Raw genomic sequence first — 25,622 nt, 5'->3', positions numbered from 1 at the left:
TGTAGTCAAGTGTTAGTCCTTCTGTTTTTTCTTCCATGTTACACAAAGGTATAGGAACAAGAATTCTTAAGGATGGGTACTGTTCTCTAGCACTGGGCTAATCGTACCCCAAATACAGCTCTTGTTCCATATTACAGAAGTTCCTTATTGCAGTTCACTGGGCGACAAGCGTGCATTCCTCACCTTCCCTGCGGTTGGAGAGGTCCATCTGACACATTTCTAACCAATAGGGCATAAGGGAAATTCTGGTAAAGTTTTACTTTGTGGTTAAAGGGAACAAATATGTCTGGTATTGTCCTCTCCAATTTTGCTTTTAAAAAAATCCTTACCTGAGGTTATGTTTAGTAATTTTAGAGAGAAGAAGGGCATGAGAGAGAGAAAAACATCTGTTAATTGCCTCCTGTACATGCCCTGACTAAAAATGAACTTGCAACTTTTTGTGATATGGGAATGGTGCTCCAACCAACTGAGTCTTCTGGCCAGGGACTCTCCACTTTTTCTTTAGACTGTGGTCAGATCATTACAACTGAAGCTACCACCACAGCAGCCTTTTTTGACCCTGAGGAGAATGCCATGAGAATCAGAGAACCCTGATAATCAGGATTATCAATAATCTGGGGTATTGCTAGGCCTGACTCCCCCAGACTTGTTAATGTGAGAAAACCAACTCCCTGTTCGGTTTTGATTTACTTGTGGCTGGATGCATTGGTATAATAAGTAAAAGACTTAGGCAGCACACCAGTGAGAGGTACAATGGAAAAAGGGAATTAGTTGGGCTAAAATATTTGGACTTGAATCTGTTCCTGGACATTGAACAGGGGAGAAACACGGGGTGTTTGCTCCTGAGGGAGTAGTAGAAGTCAAGGCATCAGATTTACTAAAGAAATACTTGAGAGGACAAGTGTCTTAGTTCAGTGACTAATGTAGGACACCAAAGGCTGTGAGAATGTAAGAATGATAAGTGACCTTGAAAGTAACAACCATGCAAAGAAAATACTGGAAAATAAATAATGAATTTGTTAACGGAGGCCATCTCTAGGAAGTGGGAAGGAATGTGGTTGCCAGGGTAGTAGTTGCAGACTTTATATTTTTCATTTTTCTTCCCTTCTTTATAGTCAAAAATTTAAGTAAAATAATAAACAGGCTTACTCTTCATGTTCAATAAATTAAGGGTTAAGAAGTAAAGAAGTGGAAAGGAATATGAATGTGAGAACTAGGGACCAAGTTTTAGAGGAAATATTGTGCTCCATTTTAGATTTGTAATGAGCTTTCTGGTTGTTTTTAAATACATTTAAGCCTGAATATTATTCTAAAATAAAATGGATTATCATTCATAATACACCAAATGATAAGGCAGCTGTAAGACAGTGAACTATTAATGAAAAGTAGTTACATCATTTGAAAATAATAAAAGCTGATGATATAAAGTGAAATTCTGTGTTTGATTTTGGGAATAGAAATGGTGAATAGGAACTTCTGTGTATCAGAGGAAGTGGAGTTTGACCATCCTTATAACTTCTTAACAGGTTGAACCTGTGCCTGATTAATGTTTTATAACTGGTCCAAAACCTCTCCTTCACCTGGGGTTTTTGTCAGCTTCCTAGGACTGTGAAAAAGTTAGTGATGGGGTTGTCTATGATTTGAATGTTCATGTGGTCGGTCATTTGCAAGGGGCAAGCTGGCTCTGTGGGGTGCTGGCAAAATGCTGCTATGTGAGGTTATTTCCTATTGCTCTATTTATCTTTCTGTCAGTAAGAGATCCCTTTGTTCATTGTTTCCTCGGCACAGAACAGAGGATTCATATGTTGGTGTTCATTCTCTACATCTCTGTGTTCAAGGAGGAAAACAGTTGCTTCACTCTGCTCATTGCTTCTGCGGTTTCCCCGCGAGGTTTAAGGCTTATCCAAGAATTTATTTTTTTTTGAGGGGGAGGGTTGAAGTATAACCATCACCAAGGTGTTCAGTTCTTAATGGCATTTATTTTATTTTAACAAGTTATTGCTGGTGCTGCTGTATTTATTGTAGAAGACACTCCTTTCTTCGTTGCCAAGCGCTCAACATGGGCCATATAATGGTAACAAAGAGGAGATGTGTTCTCTTTTCTGATTCATTTTGTCCCATCTGCTATTTTTGTCCCTGCTTCTAAATATCACTGAATTTTGGTTCTGATATTTACTAGGCAGTGTACATTGCTGAGATTTCAAACAGCGGGCTAAATTCTGAATGCAGACATGATTGGTCTGGCTCACATAATATTAGATTTCTAAGTTAGGTGCCAACATTTGCAAGTCAAGTGGAGGTGTAAGGGATAGGGCAATGGGTGAAGGTGGTCAGAAGGTACCCCACCCCAATTAGAAGGTAAATAAGTTTTGGGGACAGCAACAGAGTCAAGTGATTTCAATTTTTAATGGCCAGTGACTTAAATCTATGGGGTTTTTTTTTACTCTCTTTCCTTGTGCCAGAAGGTGTGCAGTTGCTCTTCTTTAAAGGTGCTGATTTTTCATCCCCAGGCTAAAGATCTAATAATCACACCAGCCACCACTTTAAAGGAGAAACCAGACGCAGATAATGTGGTTTTTGGAACCGTTTTCACGGATCACATGTTGACAATCGAGTGGTCCTCGGAGTTTGGATGGGAGAAACCGCACATCAAGCCTTTTCAAAACCTGTCCTTGCATCCTAGCTCGTCGGCTTTGCACTATGCGGTGGAGGTAAGCACACAGCAGTGAGGGCTGGTGGCCTGGTGGCTCTTCATGGCCAGCATCAGGTGTCTCTTCTTGCTACAGTAGCTTTTGGGCAGCATGGTCCTGACCGTACTTACCCAAGGAAGTAATAAGTCTTTAAAATTTTTCCTGCAGAGTCTCATTATGGGTAAGTCTTAAGAACTCATTCTTTAGATAATCTTGAGTGTTCTAGCATGTCAATAAAAAATCATTTACAGCAAATAGGAAGGATAGTTGAAAAGAAAATTAGCAATCAAAAAACCTGTACTTTTAGTATGTAGTAGGTCACCTATCTTCTGGATTTTCTAATAATTGAGGAGAAGCCATTGAGTACAATATTATGGTTAGATTTTCATGCTAAGTGCTTGTTTTTATGATCAGCGGTAATGCATAGTTATACATGTTAAGGGACATGTAATTAAATGCCATCCCTCAGGCATGAGTGGAATAATTATAAGTATAAAATATTAAATATTTAGAGATGCTTCTCTGGTCCTTCTCAGGATTCACACTTAGATACACAACACAGTCCCTGTTCCCTTGACTCTGATTTTATATTACTTATTTGTAATGTGTTGGACATCTTTCCCAGAATATTGGGATGTTGGAGACAAACAACAGTCTACCTATTAAGGGACTAAAAGATGGAAATGGTAAATATTTATAACAATAATGATAATGTTACTTTTTTTAATTGAGTTCCTGATATGTGCCCTGTACTGGTTGGGTACTTTATTATTCTAACTGAGAAAACCTATGGCTCTGGATTCAGACTTTCCAGGCTCGAATTCTGTCTCTGTTGCTCCACAGGGACCTGTATGACTCGGGAAGCATTTAATCACTTTGTGCTTCCAGTTTCTTTACCTGTGATATCAAGGTGGTGATAATACCTACCTCATAGTGTTATTACAAGAATAAGGTATGGTGACTCATTTAAGCGTAGAGAGCTGTACTCGCATAATGAACATCCAGGTATTAGCTATTATTATTAATGCTTGAAGCATTATTATCACCTATTTTGGAAGCAGATTCAGAAAAGTTAACTTTCCTGCTCAAAAGTAGCATTAAGAGAGGAGTCAGGGCTCAAATGCCAAGTTCCTACCCCCTGTAATGTTACTCCTGACTGTCTATGCTGATATTACAAAAAGGCTTCTTCATTTGACTTGTTCAAAATGATAAATTCAAATAATTGGAAACATTTGCTGCCTCCATGTGCCCACTAAATGTTGAATTTAGACGTCCATTCCCATCTTTGTGTCTTAAATGTACCAACTGGAATGAGTTCTTTTATTATTTAGTCTAAGCCTCATTCATTATAAAATAAGCATGATAGCTGCCCTCACCTACGTGGCGTGGACAGGGGAGAACAAATGAAATAAAATCCTTAAGAACCTGAAAGGAGGAATCTGGCGAGGCTGAGGGCAGTGATTCTCAAACAGCTTTCATCGGAATCCAGGCTCCGCCCTCAGAAGTTCTGGTTTCTAACAAGTTGTCCTGTGTCATGTTAATGCTCCTGGAACTACATATATTGAGAACTACTGCCTTATGGGAAGTAAATGAGAAAGTATTAATGTCATTTTTGAAAGTCAAAAAAGATTTTGATGGCCATTGGTTTTAAAAACTCACTGGAAATCTATTTAAGTGAGCTGATTAGTTTTGTCAATTTAGATTTTTGTGACTAGGGTAGTTTTTTCAAACTGTTCAATTGCTGTTAGCTTTGTTAAATAAAAACCGAAATCTGTATTACTAGTGTTCCTTGCATAATAGAAACACAGGGACTGCTTTGCATTAAGAACTGGGTTGTGTGTTATTACATCAGTTATCTATTGCAATGTAACAAAATTAATGGCTTGAAACAGCAATTCATGTTTCTGGGGATTGACTAAAACTGCTGGTTGTTCTTGCTTGTTGTCTCTTATGTGGTTGCTTTCAGATAGTGGCTGGGATTGGAGCTGGCTCAAAAGCTTCCTGACTCACATGTCTGGTGAACCTCAAAGAGGGGGTGGCTGAAAAGCTGGGGTTTTTTTGCATCACTTTTTGTCTCTGTGGTCTGTGTGGCGTGGTGTCCATAGAATAGCTAGATGCTGTGACTTGCGCTTGAAAGCTGCGTGTTACAAGCAACTCAGCCCTGATAGAAGCTCCGTGCTTTTTATGACCTTGCCTCAAAATTACAGCATTGCTTCGGCCATACTCTGTTGTCACAAACACCTGCCCAAATTCAAAAGGATGGAATACATACCCTTCCCCTCTTTTTAAAAAATATTTTATTTATTTATCTTTAGAGGGGGAGGGGAGGAGAGAGGGAGAGAAACATCAATGTATGGTGTTTCTCTCGTGTATCCCCTGCTGGGAACTGGCCTGCAACCCAGGCATGTGCCCTGACTGGGAATCAAACCACAATCCTTTGGTTTGCAGGCCTGTGCTCAATCCACTCAGCTATACCAGCCAGGGCACACATACACTTCCCCTCTCGATGAGGAATGTCATCATTATAGACAATCATGAGGGCCTTGACAGATTGTGTGGCCATTTTTGGAAACTATTGTCCGTGATGTGTATCGGTGATAAGTGGGGAGACAGAGTGATGCATTTGGTTACCTCTTTGTCACTTAGGTTTAACAGGTCAGACATTAGGACAGTATCAGGAATTTAGGAAGTGGGATTGCCGTGTCCCGAGAAGCTCAGGGCCCCTGAATTTTCCCCTGAGTCATATTCGCACCGTTCCCTGTTCACTCACTGAAGGGATGCTGGGTGTCTGCTGTGTGCTGGGACTGTGCAAAGGGCTCGGGACAGGCTGGTAAACAAACTCGGCATGATCTGATCCTCGGACTTCCTTACCGTTTTAACACCCGCTAAGAAAGTTAGGCAAATACTCTATTTCAAAGGTTTTCTTCCCAAATACTGTGTTTGAAACATTCACGTTTCAGGCTTTTCCATAGGTAGGACTGTTCTTTATACTGACACATGTTATTGCATGCCAGTGTGATTTTTAAGTTCAATAATTGTTGTATTTTTTAATTCAAAAATAAATAGGTAAGTAATTTTTGAGCATCATTCTCTTCCACTCATTAGCACTATTGATTTTAGAATCCATTTTATTTTGAGACCTACAACCACATGTGGTTTTGAATTCTGAAAGTATTTTTTAATAGATAAACAGGTGGAGGTTTTAAATAGTGAAAGAGAGAACTGTGAGCTGTGAGTAGGGAATATAGAAGAAAATGAAATGAGAACAGGGACTTTTTTTCTGGTTGGAGTAGTTAGTGAAATAAAGTATAATTTGTTAAAGCAAACAACATAATGTACTATTTAATGAATACTCACAAATGAATGCTCATCCAGGTAAAGAACTAGACCACTGAAGTATCCCAGAAGCCTTCATGTTCCCTGTCCACATAATAAATCCTGTATCTTCTGGCAACCATTACCCTTTTGTGATAACTTTTTTCCTGCTTTTCTTTTTGGAGCATTTTCTAATACTTTAGTTTTACCTCTTTTTGAACTTCTTGTAAATGGAATTATATTGTGTGTGAGAGCCTGTTAAGGTCAATATTGTATAAGATCTGTCTCTGCAGGACCAAACCTAACGTCAGTGGGGTCTGGAGGAAAGTGCAGAGAGACCCTGTGGTCCACCCACTCTAGCTCCTCCTGACCTTGCTCCACACTGTATCACAAAGGGCCTCACACGTACATGCGTAGATGCCCACACCACCATAGACTCTTTGCATTCCCTTGGACTTATGTGTGGGCACACCACTGGTGCTGTCTATTCTTGGGATGAACCTAGGATGGCTCATTCCATCCCTGAAAATGGGACCGGGGCCATTGGGCTGGGATGCTAGAGAACTAGGTACTTGGGAGTCTGGTCTAGAAAAGAAACTTAGGGTCCAGCTGACTACTTGCTTTAAGGTGACAGGCACAGCTGGAAGGGGGTGAGAGGCAATCTAAGGTGTAGGGCTCAGGGCAGAGGCCCTGGTTGCTTTGATCTGAGGGCCGTAGGTACCACCACATTACACGTTCCTCGTGGCAGTAGTATTCCATTATGTGAGTGTGGTCAGTCTTTGTGGACGGACATTTGTGTGGTTTCCTCCTGTGAGCATTCTACATAGTATGCTGGTGTGCTTGTTTACAAGTGTCTCCAAGTTGGCAGTTCTTATAGCGTGGTTCACAGGCCCCTACACTCCCCTTTCAAGGGATTGCAAGTTCAAGATTCTTCATAATAATATCGAGAGATTATTTTTTTCACAGTGTGTTGACATTTGTAGTAGGTACAACTCTGATACCCACCCTTTGCTAGGGAGTCATATTCTTTATTACCATGCGTCACAATATAAAAACAGTATCACTTAAATATGTTCTTGGTGAAGCAGTAGCGATGACTAGTTTGATTAAATCTTGACTCTTCAGGAACTTTCAATTTAACATTCTGGGTGACAAAATAGCAACTATACATAAATCCCTTCTGCATACTGAAGTACTGTGGTGTCTCAAGGAAAAGCAACGGTGAGATTGTTTTGCATTGTGAGCTGAACTAGCTGCCTTTCTTCCTTTCTTTTTCTTTTTTTTAAATTTTATTTTAAAGATTTTATTTATTTATCTTTAGAGGGGAAGGGGGGAAGGAGAGAGGGAGAGAAACATCAATGTATGGTTGCCTTTTGTGCATCCCCTGCTGGGAACTGGCCTGCAGGGAACCAGCCTGCAACCCAGGCATGTGCCCAGACTGGGAATAGAACCGTGATCCTGTGGTTCGCAGGCCCACGCTCAATCCACTGAGCTACACCAGCCAGGGCACTGAGCTACACCAGCCAGGGCCTTTTTCTTTTTCTTTATTATTTTTTTGTTTGTTTGTATAGTCCTGGCCGAGTTAGGTTAGCCATCCTAGGTGAGTTTTTATATGAAGTATGAAGTATGGTCTGATTGTTATATTTTTCTTTCTTTCTTTCTTTCTTTTTTACTTTTTTTTGCTGCTGATAATCAATTGTCCCAGCACCATTTAAAAAGACTGTTCTCATCCCTCTGACATGTCCTAGCACTGCTGTCCTGTGTGTATGAGTCTACTACCGAGTCCTCATTTTTGTTCCATTGTCTTGTCTACCTGGGCCTCTATTCTGTTTCAGTGTTTTACTTGTTTACCTCCACAAATACCATACCTTCCTAACCTCCAAATCACAGGACGAGTCTTTCTACTTAGCTCTTCAGTAGTGCTAGATATTCTTGGTCCTTTGCTTTTGGATTCAATTTATCAAGTCAATCAACTTTCATAATTCAGTTTATTAAAAGAAAATAAAATGCCCTGAAATGATTCTCATCTGAATAGCATTAAATATATAAATCAATTTGAGAAGAATTGGCATCTTTATCACATTAAAGTCTTCTGTCCACAAGCATGAGATTGCTTTCCACAATTAGCTAGATCTGTAAATGCTTGGCATACTTTTATGTTTTTCTTATGGGTCTTGCACTCTTTTGTTATATTTTTCCCACTTTAGTTTTCCTTTTAATTTTATCATAAATGGTATTGTGTTTGAACTGCTGCTGTTACATAGGAGTATAATTTTGCAGCAGGCTACCTTTCCTCAACAAATAATTTCAAGAGATTGTGTAAGTTTCTTTTTTATTTTTTAGATATTTAATCTTCTCTATGTTTCATGATCTATGACAGTTTTATGTTCCTTTTCTTTAAACCGAATGTATTTTATTTTACTATTTTGGCCTTATTATACTGGCTGTAGAATATTGAATTAACGTAGTCACAGCAGACAACTTATGATATTCCCAGTCTGAAAAGGCAAGCTTTAAATTTTACCATTAAGTAGAATGTTTTCTGAGTTTATTTTAGATACCCTTTGTCATGTAAAAAAGTTCCCTTTGTTCTTAATTATCTAAGAAACATTTAAAAATCATAAATGAGCCCTGGCTGGTATGGCTCAGTGAATTGAGTACTGGCCTATAAATCAAGGGTCACTGGTTCAATTCCCAGTCAGGGCACATGCCTGGGTTGCAGGCCAGGTCCCCAGTGTGGGGAGGGGGGCGTGTGAGAGGCAACCACACATGGATATTTCTCTCCCTCTCTTTCCCTATCTAAAAAGTAAATAAATAAAATCTTTAAAATTTTTTAAAATAATAAATGTCTAATTTTATCAGATTCATGAACTACATCTAATGAGATCATATAGTTTTTTCATTAATTGATTTTTTAAAGATTTTATTCATTTATCTTTAGAGGGGAAGAGAAAGAGAGAGGGAGAGAAATATCAATGTATGGTTGCCTCTCGTGTGTCCCCCACTGGGAACTGGCCTACAACCCAGGCATGTGCTCTGACTGGGAATCGAACTGCAATACTCTGGTTTGCAGGTCCGCACTCAATCCACTGAGCCATACCAGCCAGGGCTCACTAACTGATTTTCTAATGTTAAACCAAACTGTATTCCAGGGATAAATTCAGACTAGTCATACTGTGTTATCCTTTTGTATGTTTTGCATGTATATATTATCATACAATCTTTACATCTGTTTGAACCTACATCAAATGCATACAATTTTAAAGTTGTGGAGTAAAAGAAATATTATGTATTTTAATTTGTACATAATAATATAACCCCACCAACTTCTTTTGAGATATAACATTCTATAAGTTTAAGGTGTACATTGTATTGATTTGGTATATTTACATATTGCAGTATGACTGCCACTGTACCTTAGCTAATTCCTCTGTTACGTCACATAAGTATTGCCACGTCCAGTTGCCACGTCCAGTTCCAGCTCCAGTCATGCTGTCTGACAAAGTCCGAGTGTGGGGAATATGGCTTCCAAGAAGCATATTCAGGCCTGGAGGACGTGGCATAAGCGGATATATAGTGTTGATTCTGTTCTTGCTGTCTCTTGATGTTCAGACATTTACTTTTCTAATAATTTGGAATCTCCTAGAAATGATGGCCATTCTCAGAGCTAATCAACAGCTAGGTCAGACTGAGAACTATGCCACCTTGGCCTTTCCCCAAAATAATATCCTCTCAGGGGGCCCAGAGGAGGAAAGGCCCATAATGTCCAGTGAATCCAAGGGGAAGAATATTTCCTTCCCTGACCGAGTTAAGCAGATGCAGAACAAGTTAATACTAGGTAGCAGGGAGCCAGAATTACCCAGAGCACTCCCCCAAGTTAATCCCCTCCAATAAAATAGCCCCTGAATATCTAAAAGTTGTTGGAGTAACAGCCCTTCCTTTACCTTGAACAGGAATATATATTAATTAGAATTTAGTAGACATAGAAACAGCAGAAGCTTGTCAGATACTATAAACTAAGCATGTAGATACAATTACCAAGGAGTTAGAGTCCATAGTACATAGAGAAACATTTTAGACAGAAAGATAAATAGCTAAGTTAGACATCACAAAGGCCTTATAATAAATTTTCTAACCTCTACTCGGTCTAGCGTACCTTTTGCCCCATGCCAAATTTTAGACCTTTAATAAACAATAAGATATTTAAACTCTGTACATAGTTATTTCAAATTGTCTGATTAATGGTTCTCCTACTCAAAACAATTTTTGTATAATATAATTGAAACTATGGAAATTCTTGTACTTTTCCTGGTTACCTTTGTATTGATTTTTTTTCTGCGTAACTGATCATGCTATACACCTGCAAATGTTAATCACTACCTAAAATGAAAATATAAAAACCTGCTTGTACTTGCAATAAACGGAACAGAGCTTCACTGTCCTTTGAGGCTTGTTGTCATCTGTCACCCAGCGCTGACGCCTACCCTCACTTGTGGGACCCCTTGACCCGCTGCGGCCAGACTGTGGCAAAGTATAATTTCTTTGTTGTGGTGGGAACAATTAATATCTAGTTTGTTAGCGATTTTGAAGTTTATGGTACAGTATTATTTATAATTATTATGCTGTACATTAAGTATCAAGAACTTTTTATCTACTACTTGCACCCACCAGCTCTATATTAGAAAGTAGTGGATTGGCTGAAAAATCCCTTTAGTTTTTTCCTTAAAAAAAAAGACGTGTTTTTCATTTTCATCAATACTTTTTTGATTTGTATATTTTTATTATGTTAGCTGTGTCCTATATAGTATAACGTTGATTGTTCTCACTTAATGTGTTCATTTGATCGATATCAACTCCAACTGGTCTACCCTACCGTGGAGCATCATCCAGTGAGAAATCTCAAGTATGAAACTTCACAAACCACTTTTGACACGTTCGATCAGTCATAGCACTTTCTCTGTGCAGTGCACAAAAATTTTTTGAGTTTTAGTTGTATTTTCACCTTTCTTGAAATAATAAAGCGTAATATACCAAAAAAAGTTGCTTATTTTCTTCCATCTTCAATATCGAAATGGCTACACAAGAATTCACCAATTTTGATAAGTTTTTTTAATACACACTGACATGACAGTTGTCACAATGTAGTCTAACAAAATTGTTTCAAATGAAGTTAAAGACAATTAAGACTACTAGAGCCATTTTATGGAAAAAACTAAACAAGATTTTTGGCCAACCGAATATTTCTATGATATATTGCTTTTTGTATCTTTTTGTTTCAAATGTTATGAGCTAAGTCCAATCTGACAACCTTAACCTTTTTTGATAATTAGAATGTGGTTTAGTTATTATTATTTATATATGAAGAAACTTACTGTGTTTTATCAGTAAACTTAAATAGTAAATCCATGAGAAAGGGTGAGCTGAATAGGAATTAGCACATTGTAATGGCTATGAGTTTCTTTTCCTTTTTATTGAATTTATTGGCGTGACACTGCTTAATAAAGTTGTATATTTCAGGTATACAATTCTACAACATAGCATCTGTACACTGTATAGTGTGTTCACCACCCCAAGTGATGTCTCGTTTCCTCACCATTTATCCCCCCGAACCCTCTCCTACCTCTGACACCCTTCCTCCCCCACAATCACCACACTGTTGTCTATGTCCGAGTTTTATTCTTTTTTTTTGTTTTGCTCAGTCCTTCCATACCCTGACCATGCCCACCAAGCCCTCTCCTCCAAGAGCTGTCAGTCTGCTGTCCATCTACGAGCCTCTCCCTAGACAACTTTCTTTTTTAACTGAAGCTTTACTCTGATTATATTTAATAAATTACTCATGTATTTGTTCCCGTAACATTGAATTTTGTGCTTTTTAATTGTACTACATGATTTATATTTTTTCTCCTCTTTCGTGTAAGTGTTAAGGCTATAAGCCTTGAAATGGGCCTACTTTTCATTATCATTCAATTTAACATATTTTCTCATTTCCATTTATTTCTTCTTTGACTCATGCTGTATTTTGTAATAGGTTTCTTCTTTTCTAAAACATGGACACTTTCTAGTTATATTTCTGGTGTTGATTTCTGGCTTATCTTCCCGTGGAAAACGTGGGAAGGAAACTCGTCCTGTAGGTGTTGTGGGCTGGGAGTTGTTTGTCCGGTAGGTTAGTTTGTTCTTTTTCAGATCTGTCCTATCTTTAGCCTGTTTGTTCTGTTGAAAACCTAGAGAACCTGTGTTAAAATTTTCCACTACAATCACGGATTTTTCTGTTTTATCTGTATTTGTCAGAACATACTTACTTCTTGGTCTTTTCACACCTCTGTGCAGTGGTTTCGCTGGGGTGGCTTTTTGAGAAAGTCAACAAAGCCTTGATGTAATACAGTCTTGACCTGCTCGGTTTCCATGATTCTGGGGACTGAAGCAACTCTGGTCACATCTACGTTATCTATTATCCAGAGTTTGAATGAGCCATGTTAGGTGAAAAGGTCCATGGGTATTTTGAGGTACACTGCTGGGGCCTGTGGTCCCCACCTCTGCTGTGCAGGGGGTTAGTTCACATTATGCATTTGGGGTGTTTTCCTTTATTGGTTAGCAGTATAGCTCTGCCTAAGCACGGGATAGCTGGCTCCTCACCGGGTTTTGGTTGTACAACAACTTAGTTCTATCCCAGTTACTATAACTAGCTCATCAATGGTTTGTATTTCTAGATTTAGGGATCTCTGGTCAAGGTCTGTGTCAACAGCTTTACAGGACAAGGAGGTGAGCGCCCAGAGAAAAGTCGTTCTTTTGAATACAAGGATTCTTTTTAATGTAGTTAACTTCCGAGGTTTCTCTCTCTTTTATCTTCAGTTATTTGAAGGAATGAAGGCATTTCGAGGAGTAGATAATAAAATTCGACTCTTTCGGCCAGACCTCAATATGGATAGAATGTACCGATCTGCTCTGAGGGCAACTCTGCCGGTATGTAAATTTAGGGATTTCTTTGTGTTTCTCTTGATGTAATGGTTCACTGTGAGTCTACTACCAAAGAAATCACTTTTGGAATATTTATATGTTCAATACAGACCATATGAATACTGGAGTTATGTCTGACTTACTTCGTAATTAGTGAGAAAAAAAGGAACCAATGCCAATGGAAATTCCACAATCTACTTCTTTAAATGTCTGTGGGGAATTAATGTGTATGTGGGAGACAAGAAGATAAGCAATAAAAACATGCCTCCAACTAAAATAAATACAAGTTAAAGACTGTGTGAAATTGTAACACTGAAAATGGAACATGTGGTATACAACATAGGTATTTTGGGGGTATTTTGCCTAATTACAGTAGACACTAGCAAGTGGACAGTTATTTAATTAATTATTTTGACATTGTACCCCAAGTTTTATTTTTAAAAAGTGTCAAAATGGTTTGTTATGGCCATTGGATCCTGACATGGTTGTGGAGCAGAGTTCATTATAAGGCGGGTTAGATGTCGATGCTAAGATTCTCGTGGATGTGGAGGTGGACTCTACTTCCATTCCCGGAGATGTGCAGGCCACCTTTCCGAAGTGAAAGCCTTTTCCACATTCTGAGGACCACATTCTGGGTCCCTGGCCTTCAGGGAGGCAGTCCAAGCTGTGCATTAAAGATGCTAAACCCAAGTAACTGCTCCCTGTTTGCCAGGCTCTTCAGTTCTCCCTGTTTTTGTAACCCAGGCTCACCCACCTCCTTCAGAAGCCATGGTAGGATAGGGGAGGGAAATTAAGGTCGGTTCTTTGCACTTGGTCCTGATTTCCTTCCTCTACCATTACAGGTGGGTCACTGGGGAAAAATTTAAAGTGGGGGCAGAAGGAAAGGGAAGTAACGTTTATTGGATAGCGAGTCTGCTACAAACTGTCAGGTAGTTTTACATTCTTCATGTCTGTAATCGCAGCAGTGAGCAATTGTCAAGAAAGTATGTATTATAAATTCTGACAGCACCTTTGTTCAGAGAGGAGCGCTCAGGCCCTGAGAGGTTAAATGACTTGTCTAAAGTCACACAGAATGAATGGTAAGAAAGTGTACGCAAGTTTTAAAATTCCTAATCAGGTTCTCTTTCCACTAAATCTTATCTCTAGACAGCAGTGCCAGAGACCCAAGCAGGTGGAGCAGGGTGAGGCTGTGTCCTGTATGATCGGCCACCCCAGTTTCTGTAATATTCCCACACCGTGGTCACTGTTAGAATACAAAGCTAAATCCTGAGGTCATGGGCTCTATGCAGGTGCCTGTTTCTGACTTATTTCTCCCCTGGGTAGCCCATCACATGACTGAAAGCATGTTTCTCTTTCATGCCAAGTGAGTAGAAACTACTTCTTTGACAAATTGTCACCCATTTAGCCTATGAAAATCTATTCCTCCTTAGAAATACACTACTCTTAGCTTTTGCCCTTTTTTTTTAAAACTAGGTAATATGTCTTTTTCTTGCTAATTTTTAGGATATGGTGACACATTCTAGTACAGTCCTTTGTTATGTTACAAATAACTTCACTTTGCTGCTTCTTACATCTTCTGACGAACGGAAGTGCTTAAATTTTAAGTAGTCAAATTTTATCTGTTTTTTATGAGATATGCTTTATGCCTCTTACTTAAGAATTATGTTCTACCTTAAGGTGACAGTGGTGGTTGTTTGTTTTTTTTAACAAAAGTCTTATATTTTACACACTTAAGTGTGTGATCCAACTGTGGTTGGTATGTGGGTGTGGTGAGAGGTAGGGATCCAACTTAAATTTTTCACATGTGGATAATCCCTTGCCCCTTTTTAATCTGAGGGGGAAAATATCACAGGAAAAAAATCTTGTTTGGTTTTATTATCTTTTTAACAGCCTAAAGCTCTCATGAGGATTATTTCCTATGCTCCAAATGAAGAAAATTTCATTATGTATTATGCTTTTTATTACTTCAGGGATTTGACAAGGAAGAGCTTATGCAGTGTATTCAACAGCTGGTGAAACTGGATCAAGAATGGGTCCCCTATTCAACATCTGCTAGTCTGTATATTCGTCCCACATTCATTGGAACTGAGGTACCAGCCCACTCCCTGTTTTGGGATACTTTGGTGGGGATGTTATTATTGTGTATTCTTGTATGAGACTTTCTAGTGTGCGGTGTGAACTGGCCCCCACTATTATCATTAATGACTCCTTTCTCCTGATCATCACGCCCAGGTGTCAAAAAACGTTTTCGGTAAAGTGCCAGAGAGTAAATATTTTAGGCTCTGCAGGCCATCTGGTTTCCGTCACAGCTACCGAACTCTGCCATTATAGCACAGGAATAGCCACAGAGCTGAAGGTAAATGAGTCAAAGGGATGAGCAAGAAACAAGGCTGTTTGCCTTCCTCTAATCAAGACCAACCGTTATCTCCTCAGTTTACCAGTCTGGTCCCTCTGGTCCTTCTTCAGGCCTAGAAATGGTAATGGTTTTGAAATTTCGAGGAGGGGGAGCTGCTTCTTTTTGTTTTCATTTTCCTGAAGTCTTGGGTAAGGAGTAGGAATGAAGGGCCCTCTTCCCCCATAACCAGCGAGTTGGGATTTCTGATAAAAATAGTATGTTCCCGGGGGTGGGGGGGGTGGGGGGGATTTGAAAAACAGTTTTTTTAATAAAGTTCACATTATTAAGCAAAATACTAAACATTAATACGTGAACCACTTGTAAAACATTTGAATTAAAAGGCAAAATCACTTATATTACCAAAATATTTCTCAGATTAAAAGAGAATTTCAGAATTCATTTTAAAACACGTCTTTGGAAGTACTTATTTATAGATAGTCAAAAACTTTAAGAGAAACTAAAAGCTCGAGTGCTTCAGACTGTCAATTGCAAATTATGATAGAATCTGAACTCATAATATTTAAATAGAGAATATCTACACATACATTTTTTCTTTACCAGAGAAGAAGCCAAAATTACATGATTGTCAGGTTCAATACTGGATATCTAGTAACCCTACATCTTAAAAAGCCAAGGCTTGCTGAATTCCGCATCTGTTCTATTCGACCTTGCCCTATGTAGTAACTGTGGGCAGGTGCACACACATGTGCGCATGTGCGCTTCTATTTCCTCAGTGTTTCCGATAAGTGGACAGGTGCTCTGACCACAGTCAATAGCAGAATATGCACAATCACAATCTCTGAAATTCCTTTGGTTGTTGCTTCTAGCCTTGCACTTATCCACTCAGTCCCAGTTCATGACTCTCTCCTCTCAAGAGGTGGTTGGAGTGAGGCAGGACTAAATATCAGGGCTGAGAGTAAGTGTCATTAGAAGGGTTCAGTCTGATGGTAGGGCCAACCCTCCAGGCCGTCTGGGGCCAGCTCACCCAGCCCTTTGACCGGGTCCCAGGCTGTCGACACACATCTGCAAGCTACCAGTAGATCTGACTTTTCACTGCACTCAAAAGACAGACTGACCTTGCCTCATGTGGGACTTGATTCATTCTTCATATTCACGTAACTCATACATCCACAGTAGAGTGTCCCTAAATACATTTCTGGAGTTGAACTCAGTGAGAGAACTGACCTGCTTTTGGTTAATACCAGCCTCAGGTGCACAGAATGCAATTTGAATAATGCAGAAACATTTTAAGTCACTTCATATAGACAATTTCTCCATTCATGACTTGATTGGAAATCTTTCAGTATGAAATTTTCATTAGAGCTCACATTTAAAAATCTTGCTGCCAAAAATAAAAATCTCTTTGATTTGTGGTTCACTCCACAGGGAACTTAAGGGCATATACATTTTACAGACATGTCTTTTCTTTTCCTTTTATCACCTTGTAAAATAGTGATATTACACTTACAGTTTAACCAATAATCTTAAGAGTTTCATAAAAAGAATTTCCTTTATTCACTGTACTTATTTATGCTTATATATATTATCTTTTCTCTCACAATTAGCTTCTATAAAGGAAGGAAACTGAATAGATTTGAAAACAAGGTGTTACAGGAGCAATTTGTAATCACTAACTTGGGTTTGCCCACTGTTAATGTATGCTTCTGCATCCTGATTTGAGACATTTTTATGTATTCATTTTACTGTTTACAGACTATTAAATTCTCATTTGCATAACTCTGTGAGCATGTTTCATATCAACAGCCCCATTTAAGTATCTGCAAACCTTGAGTCTGTTTTTAGAGATCCAGCTTATTTGCATTGATTATAGTGTATGATAATCAGCTTGTTATTATCAGGCTTATCAATGGACACCTTTGTGAGGCTGTTCTCGTCCATTTGAACTTTATCACGGGGTGATTGTTATTATCTTTATTTTTACTTTTTGGAGTAATGATGCACCTGGTTATTAATTACACCTCTCAGTTCATGGCACTTTCTGTCATGGCTATGAGGTCCCTCTGGTTTTTTTTAATTCCCTTTTGTCTGTATTTTCCATTCTTACCCCATTGGAAATCATTCTCGTGTATTGAGTGAATATTCTTTGGTTTGTTTTCTCATGTACTGAATATTCTTTGGTTTGTATTCTTTGGTTTGTTTTTAAGTATCTCTTATTCCTTTGTAAGTCTGTAGTTTCAACTTGCCGAAAGGATTTTGTTCTACAGATCTCATTGTGTTTCTTGACGTTTTCCCTCAGCCCTGCTGTTCATTTCTATCCAGGTTACTCTGTATTTTCAGTCTGACACTTCTAACTGCTGCACAGTTCTCCACACTGGACAGCTGTCTACCACACTTTGCCCCAGTTCCCTTACTGGGATTCCATTTTGCCGGTACTTCTTGCGATACTGCAATGAGCAGTTTGAAAATGTACAACCAGGGAATTAATGAAAGAGTCACTGTTTCCAGGAAGATGCCCGTGCTCCATCTTACTGCTTCCATCCCGAGAAAGCCCTGCTTCTTGCCAGGAAAGTTCCGCTTCTCTTTGATGAAACAGCCATTTGGTTTGGCGGCCTCAGCATCGCTGGTATTAGGAAGCTCTCCTTAGTGTCAGTGTGCTTGGTGCTTTCCACGCACTAACCAACAACAGCCCTGTGAGTAGGTGCTACTGGCATCCTTTTCGAGATGAGGACACTGAGGCCCAAAGAGGTGAAATAAGAACCCCCAGGCTCTTAACCTGTTTGCTTCAGCATCTTTCTGTAGTAGTCACTGTGCTAGGTCTAGGGATTCAGGGCTGAGCAAAAGCTTTTTTCCTGCTCCCAGTCTGTGGGAATTCCCTTGTCAGATACATGTATAAATAGTTTTCTAGCCTGGGGCTTGTTTTTTGTGTCTCTTCCCTCTCTTATTAGTGCTTAATTCTAGTGTAATTAATTTTTTCTATGTTTAGTGATTTTTATGTCTTAAAGAAATTTTTCCTTACTCTAAGGTCATCCTTGTTTTGTATTTTAGAGTTTTGCTTTTTCCAATTAAGTGAAATCCATTTGAAATCCTTTGTGTGAAGTATTTAACTTTATGTCTCTCCACATGGATACCAAGTTCTCCCATCACTGTTTATTGAATGATCCGACCTTTCTTCCCTGCTTTACAGGGCCAGCTATTGGTACATCTGTCAAATTTCCCTAGATGAACACTGGTTCTGGTTCCCCGTCTGATCTTGTTCTCTATCTCTCTCTCACATCTTTTCTTTTTCCCCAAAAACATAAATGGTAGCCATACTGTGCACAGTTTTGTTTGTATCATTGTCTTTACATTTACAATTTGCTTAAAGATCCCTCTGTGTAGTATACTTGGATGTGCCTCTTGTTTTTCCAGTTTTCTAGCTGTAAGGTATTCATACCATCATACGTATATACCATACTTAATTGATTCCAAGATGCCATAAATTATAAGATACACCATTACTTCCTGCACTGAAATAGAAAAACATTGCCAGTTAAAGCTGTGATAATATTTTCCCAATACTCCTGAGTGATTCATGATTATTGGTCATACCAGGCTCTTTTTTTTAATGTATATTTTCTGAGGACATCTGGAATTTCTCCTGCTGTCAGTTGCTCTTCTGGGCTTGTGGTACGCATTTTTATTTTTCTGTGTGTCTTAGTAATAAAAGCTAACACTGCTTTATCTTTCTGTACATTTGTTCCTACCACATGTCCCATTAGAAGACTTGGTTGTTGCTTTGCAAGAAAATATTAAATTACATTTGTTTAATGTTATTACACATATTTGTTCCACTAATATCAAATACATGTCCTACTCTTGATTTTGTGCCTTTCTGTGCAGTAGCACTCTTTTTAGTTACTGTATGATTCAGCTAAATCATCCCATAACTTTTAGAAGACATTTTCAATGGCAAACTTGACACGTATAGCATTACCGATGCCCACGAGACATTGGCGTTGCCATCAGTGTGAACAGCTAGCTCCAAGCCTGCCCACGTCAGCTTTGCCATGACTGCTATTGAGCTATAGCTATTGTAAAATTCTGAGTTCAGATTTCAGACATGCTAAATGTGAAAACAATGGACATTTTAGAATTTGTGAAATGTGGTAGTTTGATTTATATAGCAAGTGTCCTAGTCAGCCATAATGTTGATATAACAAACATGAGAATCGTCATTCAAAAATTGAGTAAAGCAGAATAATTACATTTGGGAATCTTAAATATCTAGGCTTTCTTTAAGAAAGCTATTCTGTAGACATATCCCCTAGTGCACATAAAGGCATATATTTAAGGATATTTATTGCAGCTCACACAGTTTGCTGATAAACAGTGTGAGTGTGTAAGGAGACATGTCAAGTTTTCCTTTGGGCCAAAGCAACTGACTAGCAATGATTTGTTGTGATGCAGAAGAGTGGGGGGGGGGTATTATTGTTGTTATTTATTTGTTGAAGTGATGATAGGTGGAATCAAGAGTTTAGTTTTGGATGTGGTCATTTAAACTGGTGATGTCAAGTAGGGGTGTAGATTTACAAGGGTGAACTTTCAGATAGAGTTTGGAATTTACATGATAACATTGTAACATTTAACATAAAATGCAAATAAAGCCAAAGTATTCGAGGGAAGAACTGTAGATAATGATGAAATGAGGACAGGAAATAAGCCCTGGGGCAGGACAGCATTTAGAAGAAAGGAAAATGATCAGCCAAGAATATGAGAAGTAGCAGCCTGCAGGTAGAAAGTAAAGGAAGGGGAGGGCTTGGTGTACTGAAAGCTAAGTGAAGAATGAGGAACCAATGAGCAACTGTGGCAAATCCTGCCCAGAGGACCAGTGAGGTGAGGACTGAGAACTGACTGTTGTATTTGGCAACATGGAGGTCCTTGGTGGGCCTGATAAGCTTATCTCAGTGGGGTGGTGGGGTCGAAAGCTTGAGTGTCATGGATTCAAGACAGAATAAGAGGAGGGGAGGTTATGATGTTGAGCATGCACTAATCTTATGATGAATTCTGCTGTACAGGGAGCAGAGAGCTGAACAGATGCCTGGAATGGGACATGGGGTAAAAGGAGTGTGTATGTTTTAGATGGCAGATATCGTGACATAGTTTCAAGCTGATGGAAATGGTCAACATGAAGGGGAAAACTGATTATTACAATATTCAAGAGATTTTTCAAACTCTACTCCTCTCATGGTTCTACTTCTGAGGGTGATGGCACAGGCAGCTTCTACGTGTGACTAGATGAGGGCATCCCATTGCCCCACCCCCCTCTGGTGTGCAGTTTCCCCGACACATGTTACCCCATTGACATCACTGTCTCCTTGAAGGCTCTTTCCTTGAGTATAACATCCTTTCTCCTTCATCAGCCCAAACCGAGGACCCTCTTCCTCACTTGGTTGCCTGGGGTGAGACTTGCCTATTTATTGCAATTGTCATTTCCCTGTGTTGGTCTTATTTGTCTTTCTGTTTCAGCCTCAGCACCTTGCTTGGCCCAGTCCACAGAACCAAACTGGGTGGAATCACAAAGTCAGTCCTAGTGGTGAGACCAGCTCAGTGAGGAGATGCTGGTTTTGAAGCCAGTCTTGGTACAAGGAAAAGCCTCCTGTAGCATTTTCCTACCGTCTAGCGAGGGTGCTGGGAAACTTTGTGAAGGGTTAGGTAGGTCTCCACTCTGCCTTGCAGCGCACACACAGAACCAGGAACAGGCAACATGTGAGTGAACGCGTGTGTTCCAATACAACTTTTTAAAAAGTGGGCAACAGGCTGAAGTTTGTTGGCCCCCTGATCTAGAGCCATAGCAGCAGAGAAATGGAGCCTGGTTTTTCTAAGAGCGATTCATTCTGGCTCTTCCTGAGCACTTCCCCATCGAGTATTCCTGATTACTTGTTTCCCCACTAAGCTAAAATTTCTATTGATTTCAACCTGTATTTCCCAGGTCATCATTATAATGATTCTTTTCTTTTCCCCAAATACCTGTTTTCCACAGTTCCTACAGTTCTGTGGTCACGTCCGCAATCATCATAATGCTCTGTGCATTGATATATATTGAAATTATTTACCATTATCACTATCATCAATTATTATTTATAAAAGCAAAAGGTAACTATTTCTATGTGTTAAATGCTTGAGAAAGATGAAAAAGATCAGGCCCTGGATGCTTTCCACAGAAAACTATTTAATTTAATCCTTATACTAACCCTGTGATCAGTCATCACTGCCTCTACATAATATTAGATAAGAAAGTTAAGCATTCTTTTTGTCTGTTTCCCTTTATCTTTAGTTTTCTTTTAACTCTGCTTTTTATAATTTTTAAAATGATCATTACTTAAGACTAAAAAGGAGTTATGCTATCTTTCTTTTTGAACAGGCTGAGAAATAAACTCAGCCCTATCCCTCACCCATCCTGCAGCAAGCCCCAGAGAAGCCTGGACGTTAGCTTTCCCCGTGATTCTTTCAGTGTTTACATATTATGTTATTCTAGAGGTGGCACAAATGGACATCAGGCAAGAGGCAAAGGGACATTTTCTCTCGTGTCAATGCAACATATTAGGATTTGCGTGAGATTTAAAAAATCAAAATAATTTAATTATGGTAAGTAATCATCTGGGTTTTCACAGCCCTTTTCTATAAACAATGTCCTATTAAAATGGACAGTCATTTGGCAGATATTTAGTTAACTTGGCAAAACAACGTATGATACTAAGTAGAGAGGACAAAAAGGGTCTTGCACTGCTTGAAGTGTATAGATTAGCAAGAGGCAGAAAATGAAATAAAACAGGTGTAAGGGTGATAGGCATTTTATCTAAACCTAAGGAAGTGCAGGATGCTATAACAGCACATAACACAAACACTTAACCTTGTCCAGGTCTAATTTCCTAAAATAACATTTAAATTGAGATGGAAGTTGTTTGTATTACTTAGGAGAGAGAGGGGATGTCTCAGTCTGCTCTGGCTGCCAAAACAGAACACCAGGGGCTGGGTGTCTTAAACACCAGAATTAATTTTGTCACAGTTCTGGAGGCTGGAAATCCAAGATCAAAGGGCCAAGAGGGAGAGTGTCTGGTGAGGCCTCCCAGACACTAGATACTAGATGTCCACTTTCTCACTGTGTCCTTAAGGGCCTTCTGTGCTGTGGGAGAAGGAGATGGGGTGGAGCAGGGGGCTGAGGCTCATCTTCCACTGTGTCTTTTCTTTTTAGAGCGCTACCAGCCCCAAGGATTAGGGCTCCACCCTTCTGGCCTCATTTAACCTTAACTATGTTCTTATAGGCCTTACCTCCTAAAACAGTAGGTTGGTGGTCAGAGCGTCAACATATGAATTTAGGGGGGCAGACACATTTCAGCCCCACATTGGGTGGGGATGGACGGAAAGGATTCCAGGTGGAGGGAATAGGACAGGAAAATACTGAGAGGTAGGAAGGTGAGGAGGGATTCAAAGGGAAAAGGCCTCCTTGTGGTTTGAGCATGAGACACTGTGTGTGTTCTATGGGGAAGGCTGAGGGTGCGGGGAAGCCGCCCTGGTTTGACCTCTCTTCAGGTTAGGAAATCTTAGGTACTCCTCTGAATTTTTTTTCTTTAATAGTGATATTGTAAAAAGAGCTCTGAATTAAGAGAAGATCTAGAGCTTAATAACTGAAAACTTTGGGAAATCATTTGTTTTGAGCCTCAGTTTCTGCAACTTAAAAGTAGCATACAATACTCCTTCACTCCTGGATTGTTGGGTGATGAAATATGATATCCGTGAGGTGAGCCCACAGTTGTATAGCTCAGTGGGTTGGGCATTGTCCTCGCATACTGAAAAGTCACTGGTTTGACTCCCAGTTGGGGCACAAGCCTGGGTTGCAGGCCTGGTCTCCAGGTGGGGGCAAGCAAGAGGCAACCAATGGAAGTTTCTCTCCCTCTCTTCTCCTCTCTCTGAAAATAAATAAATATTAAAAAAAAAAGAAATGATGATTGTGAAATGTCTTAGAAACAAAAAAGCACTTCATAATTATTGAGGATTTTTTATCTTTTATCAAAAGAACTAGATTTTCCTACAAAAACACTGTGTGGGTTTGTTATCTGTTCCTTTTGTGATACACACTCAAGGCTGTGCAAGGACCCTCAGTCCAATATCCTTTTTACCATTTTCTACTCTAATCTTTTTATTTATTTTTACTTTTATTTTGTTAATTAAAAATTTTTAAATGTTTTATATTCTTTTAAATTTTTATTGTATTTTTCTCCGTTACCATTTAGTCCCCTTATAACCTCCTCCCCACCACAATCACCACACTGTTGTCCAGGTCTATGAGGTCTTTTTCCTTTTCACTCAACCCTTCCAACCCCTCACCTTCCTCTCCTTAGCTGTCATCCTGCTCTCTGTCTATGAGTCTGACTCTATTTTTCTTGTTACTTCAGTTTGTTCATTAGATTCCACATATAAATGAAATCATATGGTATTTGTCTTTCTCTGACTGGCTTATTTCACTTAGTATAATGTTCTCCAGGTTCATCCATACTGTCACAAAAGGTGAAATATTTTCTTTTTTATGGCTAAGTAGCATTCCATTGTGTAAATGGAATGTCCCATCGTTTTTTAAAAATATTTTTAATTTATTAATTTTTTTGTTTTTTTAGTTGTTGTTCAGTGACACTTGTCCCCATTTCCCTCCCTGTTACTCTCCCCTACCCTAGCCACCGCCTCCTCCCACCCTCAGTCCTTCCCCCCACCCTGTTGTCTTTGTCCATGGGTCCTTTATACATGTCTTTTGAGGACCCTTCCCCTTCTTTCCCCTATTACCCACCTCCCCACTTTTCCTGTTACTATCAATTTGTTCTTTATTTCCATGCCTCTGGTTATATTTAACTCCCTTGTTTGTTTTGTTGATTAGGTTCTACTTATAGGTGAGATCATATGGTATTTGTCTTTCACTGCCTGGCTTATTTCGCTTAGCATAATACTCTCCAGTTCCATCCATGCTGTCACAAAGGGTAGGAGCTCTTTCTTTATGCTGTGTAGTATTCCATTGTGTAAATGTACCACAGTTTTTTGATCCACTCATTTGCTGATGGACACTTAGGTTGTTTCCAGCACTTGGCTGTTGTAAATTGTGCTGCTGTGAACATTGGGGTGCATAGGTTCTTTTGAACTGGTGTTTCAGGATTCCTGGCATATAATCCCAGCAGTGGAATTGCTGGGTCAAAATGCAGTTCTATTTTTAGGTTTTTGAGAAAATTTTGTACTGTTTTCCACAGTGGTTGTACCAGTCCGCATTCCTACCAACAGTGCACTAGGGGTCCCTTTTCTCCACAACCTTGCCAGTACTTGTTTGTTGATTTGTTCATGATGGCCATTCTGACTGATGTGAAGGTGTATCACATTGTGGCTTTAATTTGCTTCTCTCTGATGGCTAGTGATGCTGAGCATCCTTTCCTATGTCTCTGGGCCCTCTGTATATATCCTCCTTGGAGAAGTGTTTGTTCAAGTCTTTTGCCCATTTTTCAATGGGGTTTTTGTCTTCCTAGAGTGGAGTTGTGTGAGTTCTTGATATATTTTGGAGATCAAATCTTTGTCCAAGGTATCATTGGCAAATATACTTTCCCATATGTTTGGTTCCCTTTTCATTTTGCTGATGTTTTCTTCAGTCATGCAGAAGCTTTTTATTTTGATGAAGTCCCATTTGTTTATTCTTTCCTATATGTCCCTTGCTCTAGGAAACCTATCAGTGAAAATATTGCTGCATGGACTATCTGAGATTTTCCTGCCTATATTCTTCTCTAGGATGTTGATGTTATTGTGACTTATATTTAAGTCTTTTCTCTAACTTGAGTTTGTTTTTGTTTGTGGTATAAGTTGGTGGTCAAGTTTCATTTTTTTGTAGGTAGCTCTCCAGTTCTCCCAACACCATTTGTTGAAGAGGCTGTTTTCACTCCATTTTATATTCCTGCTCCCTTTGTTGAGTATTAATTGGCCATAGAGACTTGGGTCTATTTCTGGGCCCTCTATTTTGTTCCATTGATCTATGTATCTGTTCTTATGTCAGTACTAGACTGTTTTGATTACAGTGGCCTTGTAATATAGTTTGATGTCAGGTTGTGTGATCCTCCTACTTTGTTCTTCTTTCTCAAAATTCTTCCAGCTATTCAGGGTCTTTTATGATTCCATAAATATTTTTGAAATGTTTGTTGTATACCTGTAAAATATGTCATTGGTATTTTAATATGGATTGCATTGAATCTATGAATTGCTTTGGATAGTATGAACATTTTGATGATGTTAATTCTTCTATTCCA

The 25,622-nt window shown here is 39.2% G+C and overlaps 1 protein-coding gene across 4 annotated transcripts in view; it reads left to right on the top strand.

The window, feature by feature from the left end:
- Window positions 1-25,622, top strand: part of BCAT1 (branched chain amino acid transaminase 1) — a 100,895-nt gene that overhangs the window by 37,954 nt on the left and 37,319 nt on the right. For 2 of the 4 annotated variants that reach the window (XM_037144823.2, XM_053662257.1), the window contains exons 3-5: window positions 2,511-2,711; window positions 12,855-12,965; window positions 14,930-15,049. In XM_037144823.2, the coding sequence (XP_037000718.2) occupies window positions 2,511-2,711; window positions 12,855-12,965; window positions 14,930-15,049 (432 nt within the window). The remainder of the gene's footprint in view (window positions 1-2,510; window positions 2,712-12,854; window positions 12,966-14,929; window positions 15,050-25,622) is intronic. The other 2 variants (XM_037144822.2, XM_053662256.1) reach the window with 2 other exon arrangements.

This window comes from Artibeus jamaicensis, unplaced genomic scaffold (genome assembly GCF_021234435.1).
Source record: "Artibeus jamaicensis isolate MK-2021 breed Jamaican fruit bat unplaced genomic scaffold, CSHL_Jam_final contig_233, whole genome shotgun sequence".
In the NCBI taxonomy this organism is placed as follows: Eukaryota; Metazoa; Chordata; class Mammalia; order Chiroptera; family Phyllostomidae; genus Artibeus; species Artibeus jamaicensis.
Note: the sequence above shows the minus strand (reverse complement) of the source record. Positions and strands in the feature narration are given on the sequence as shown.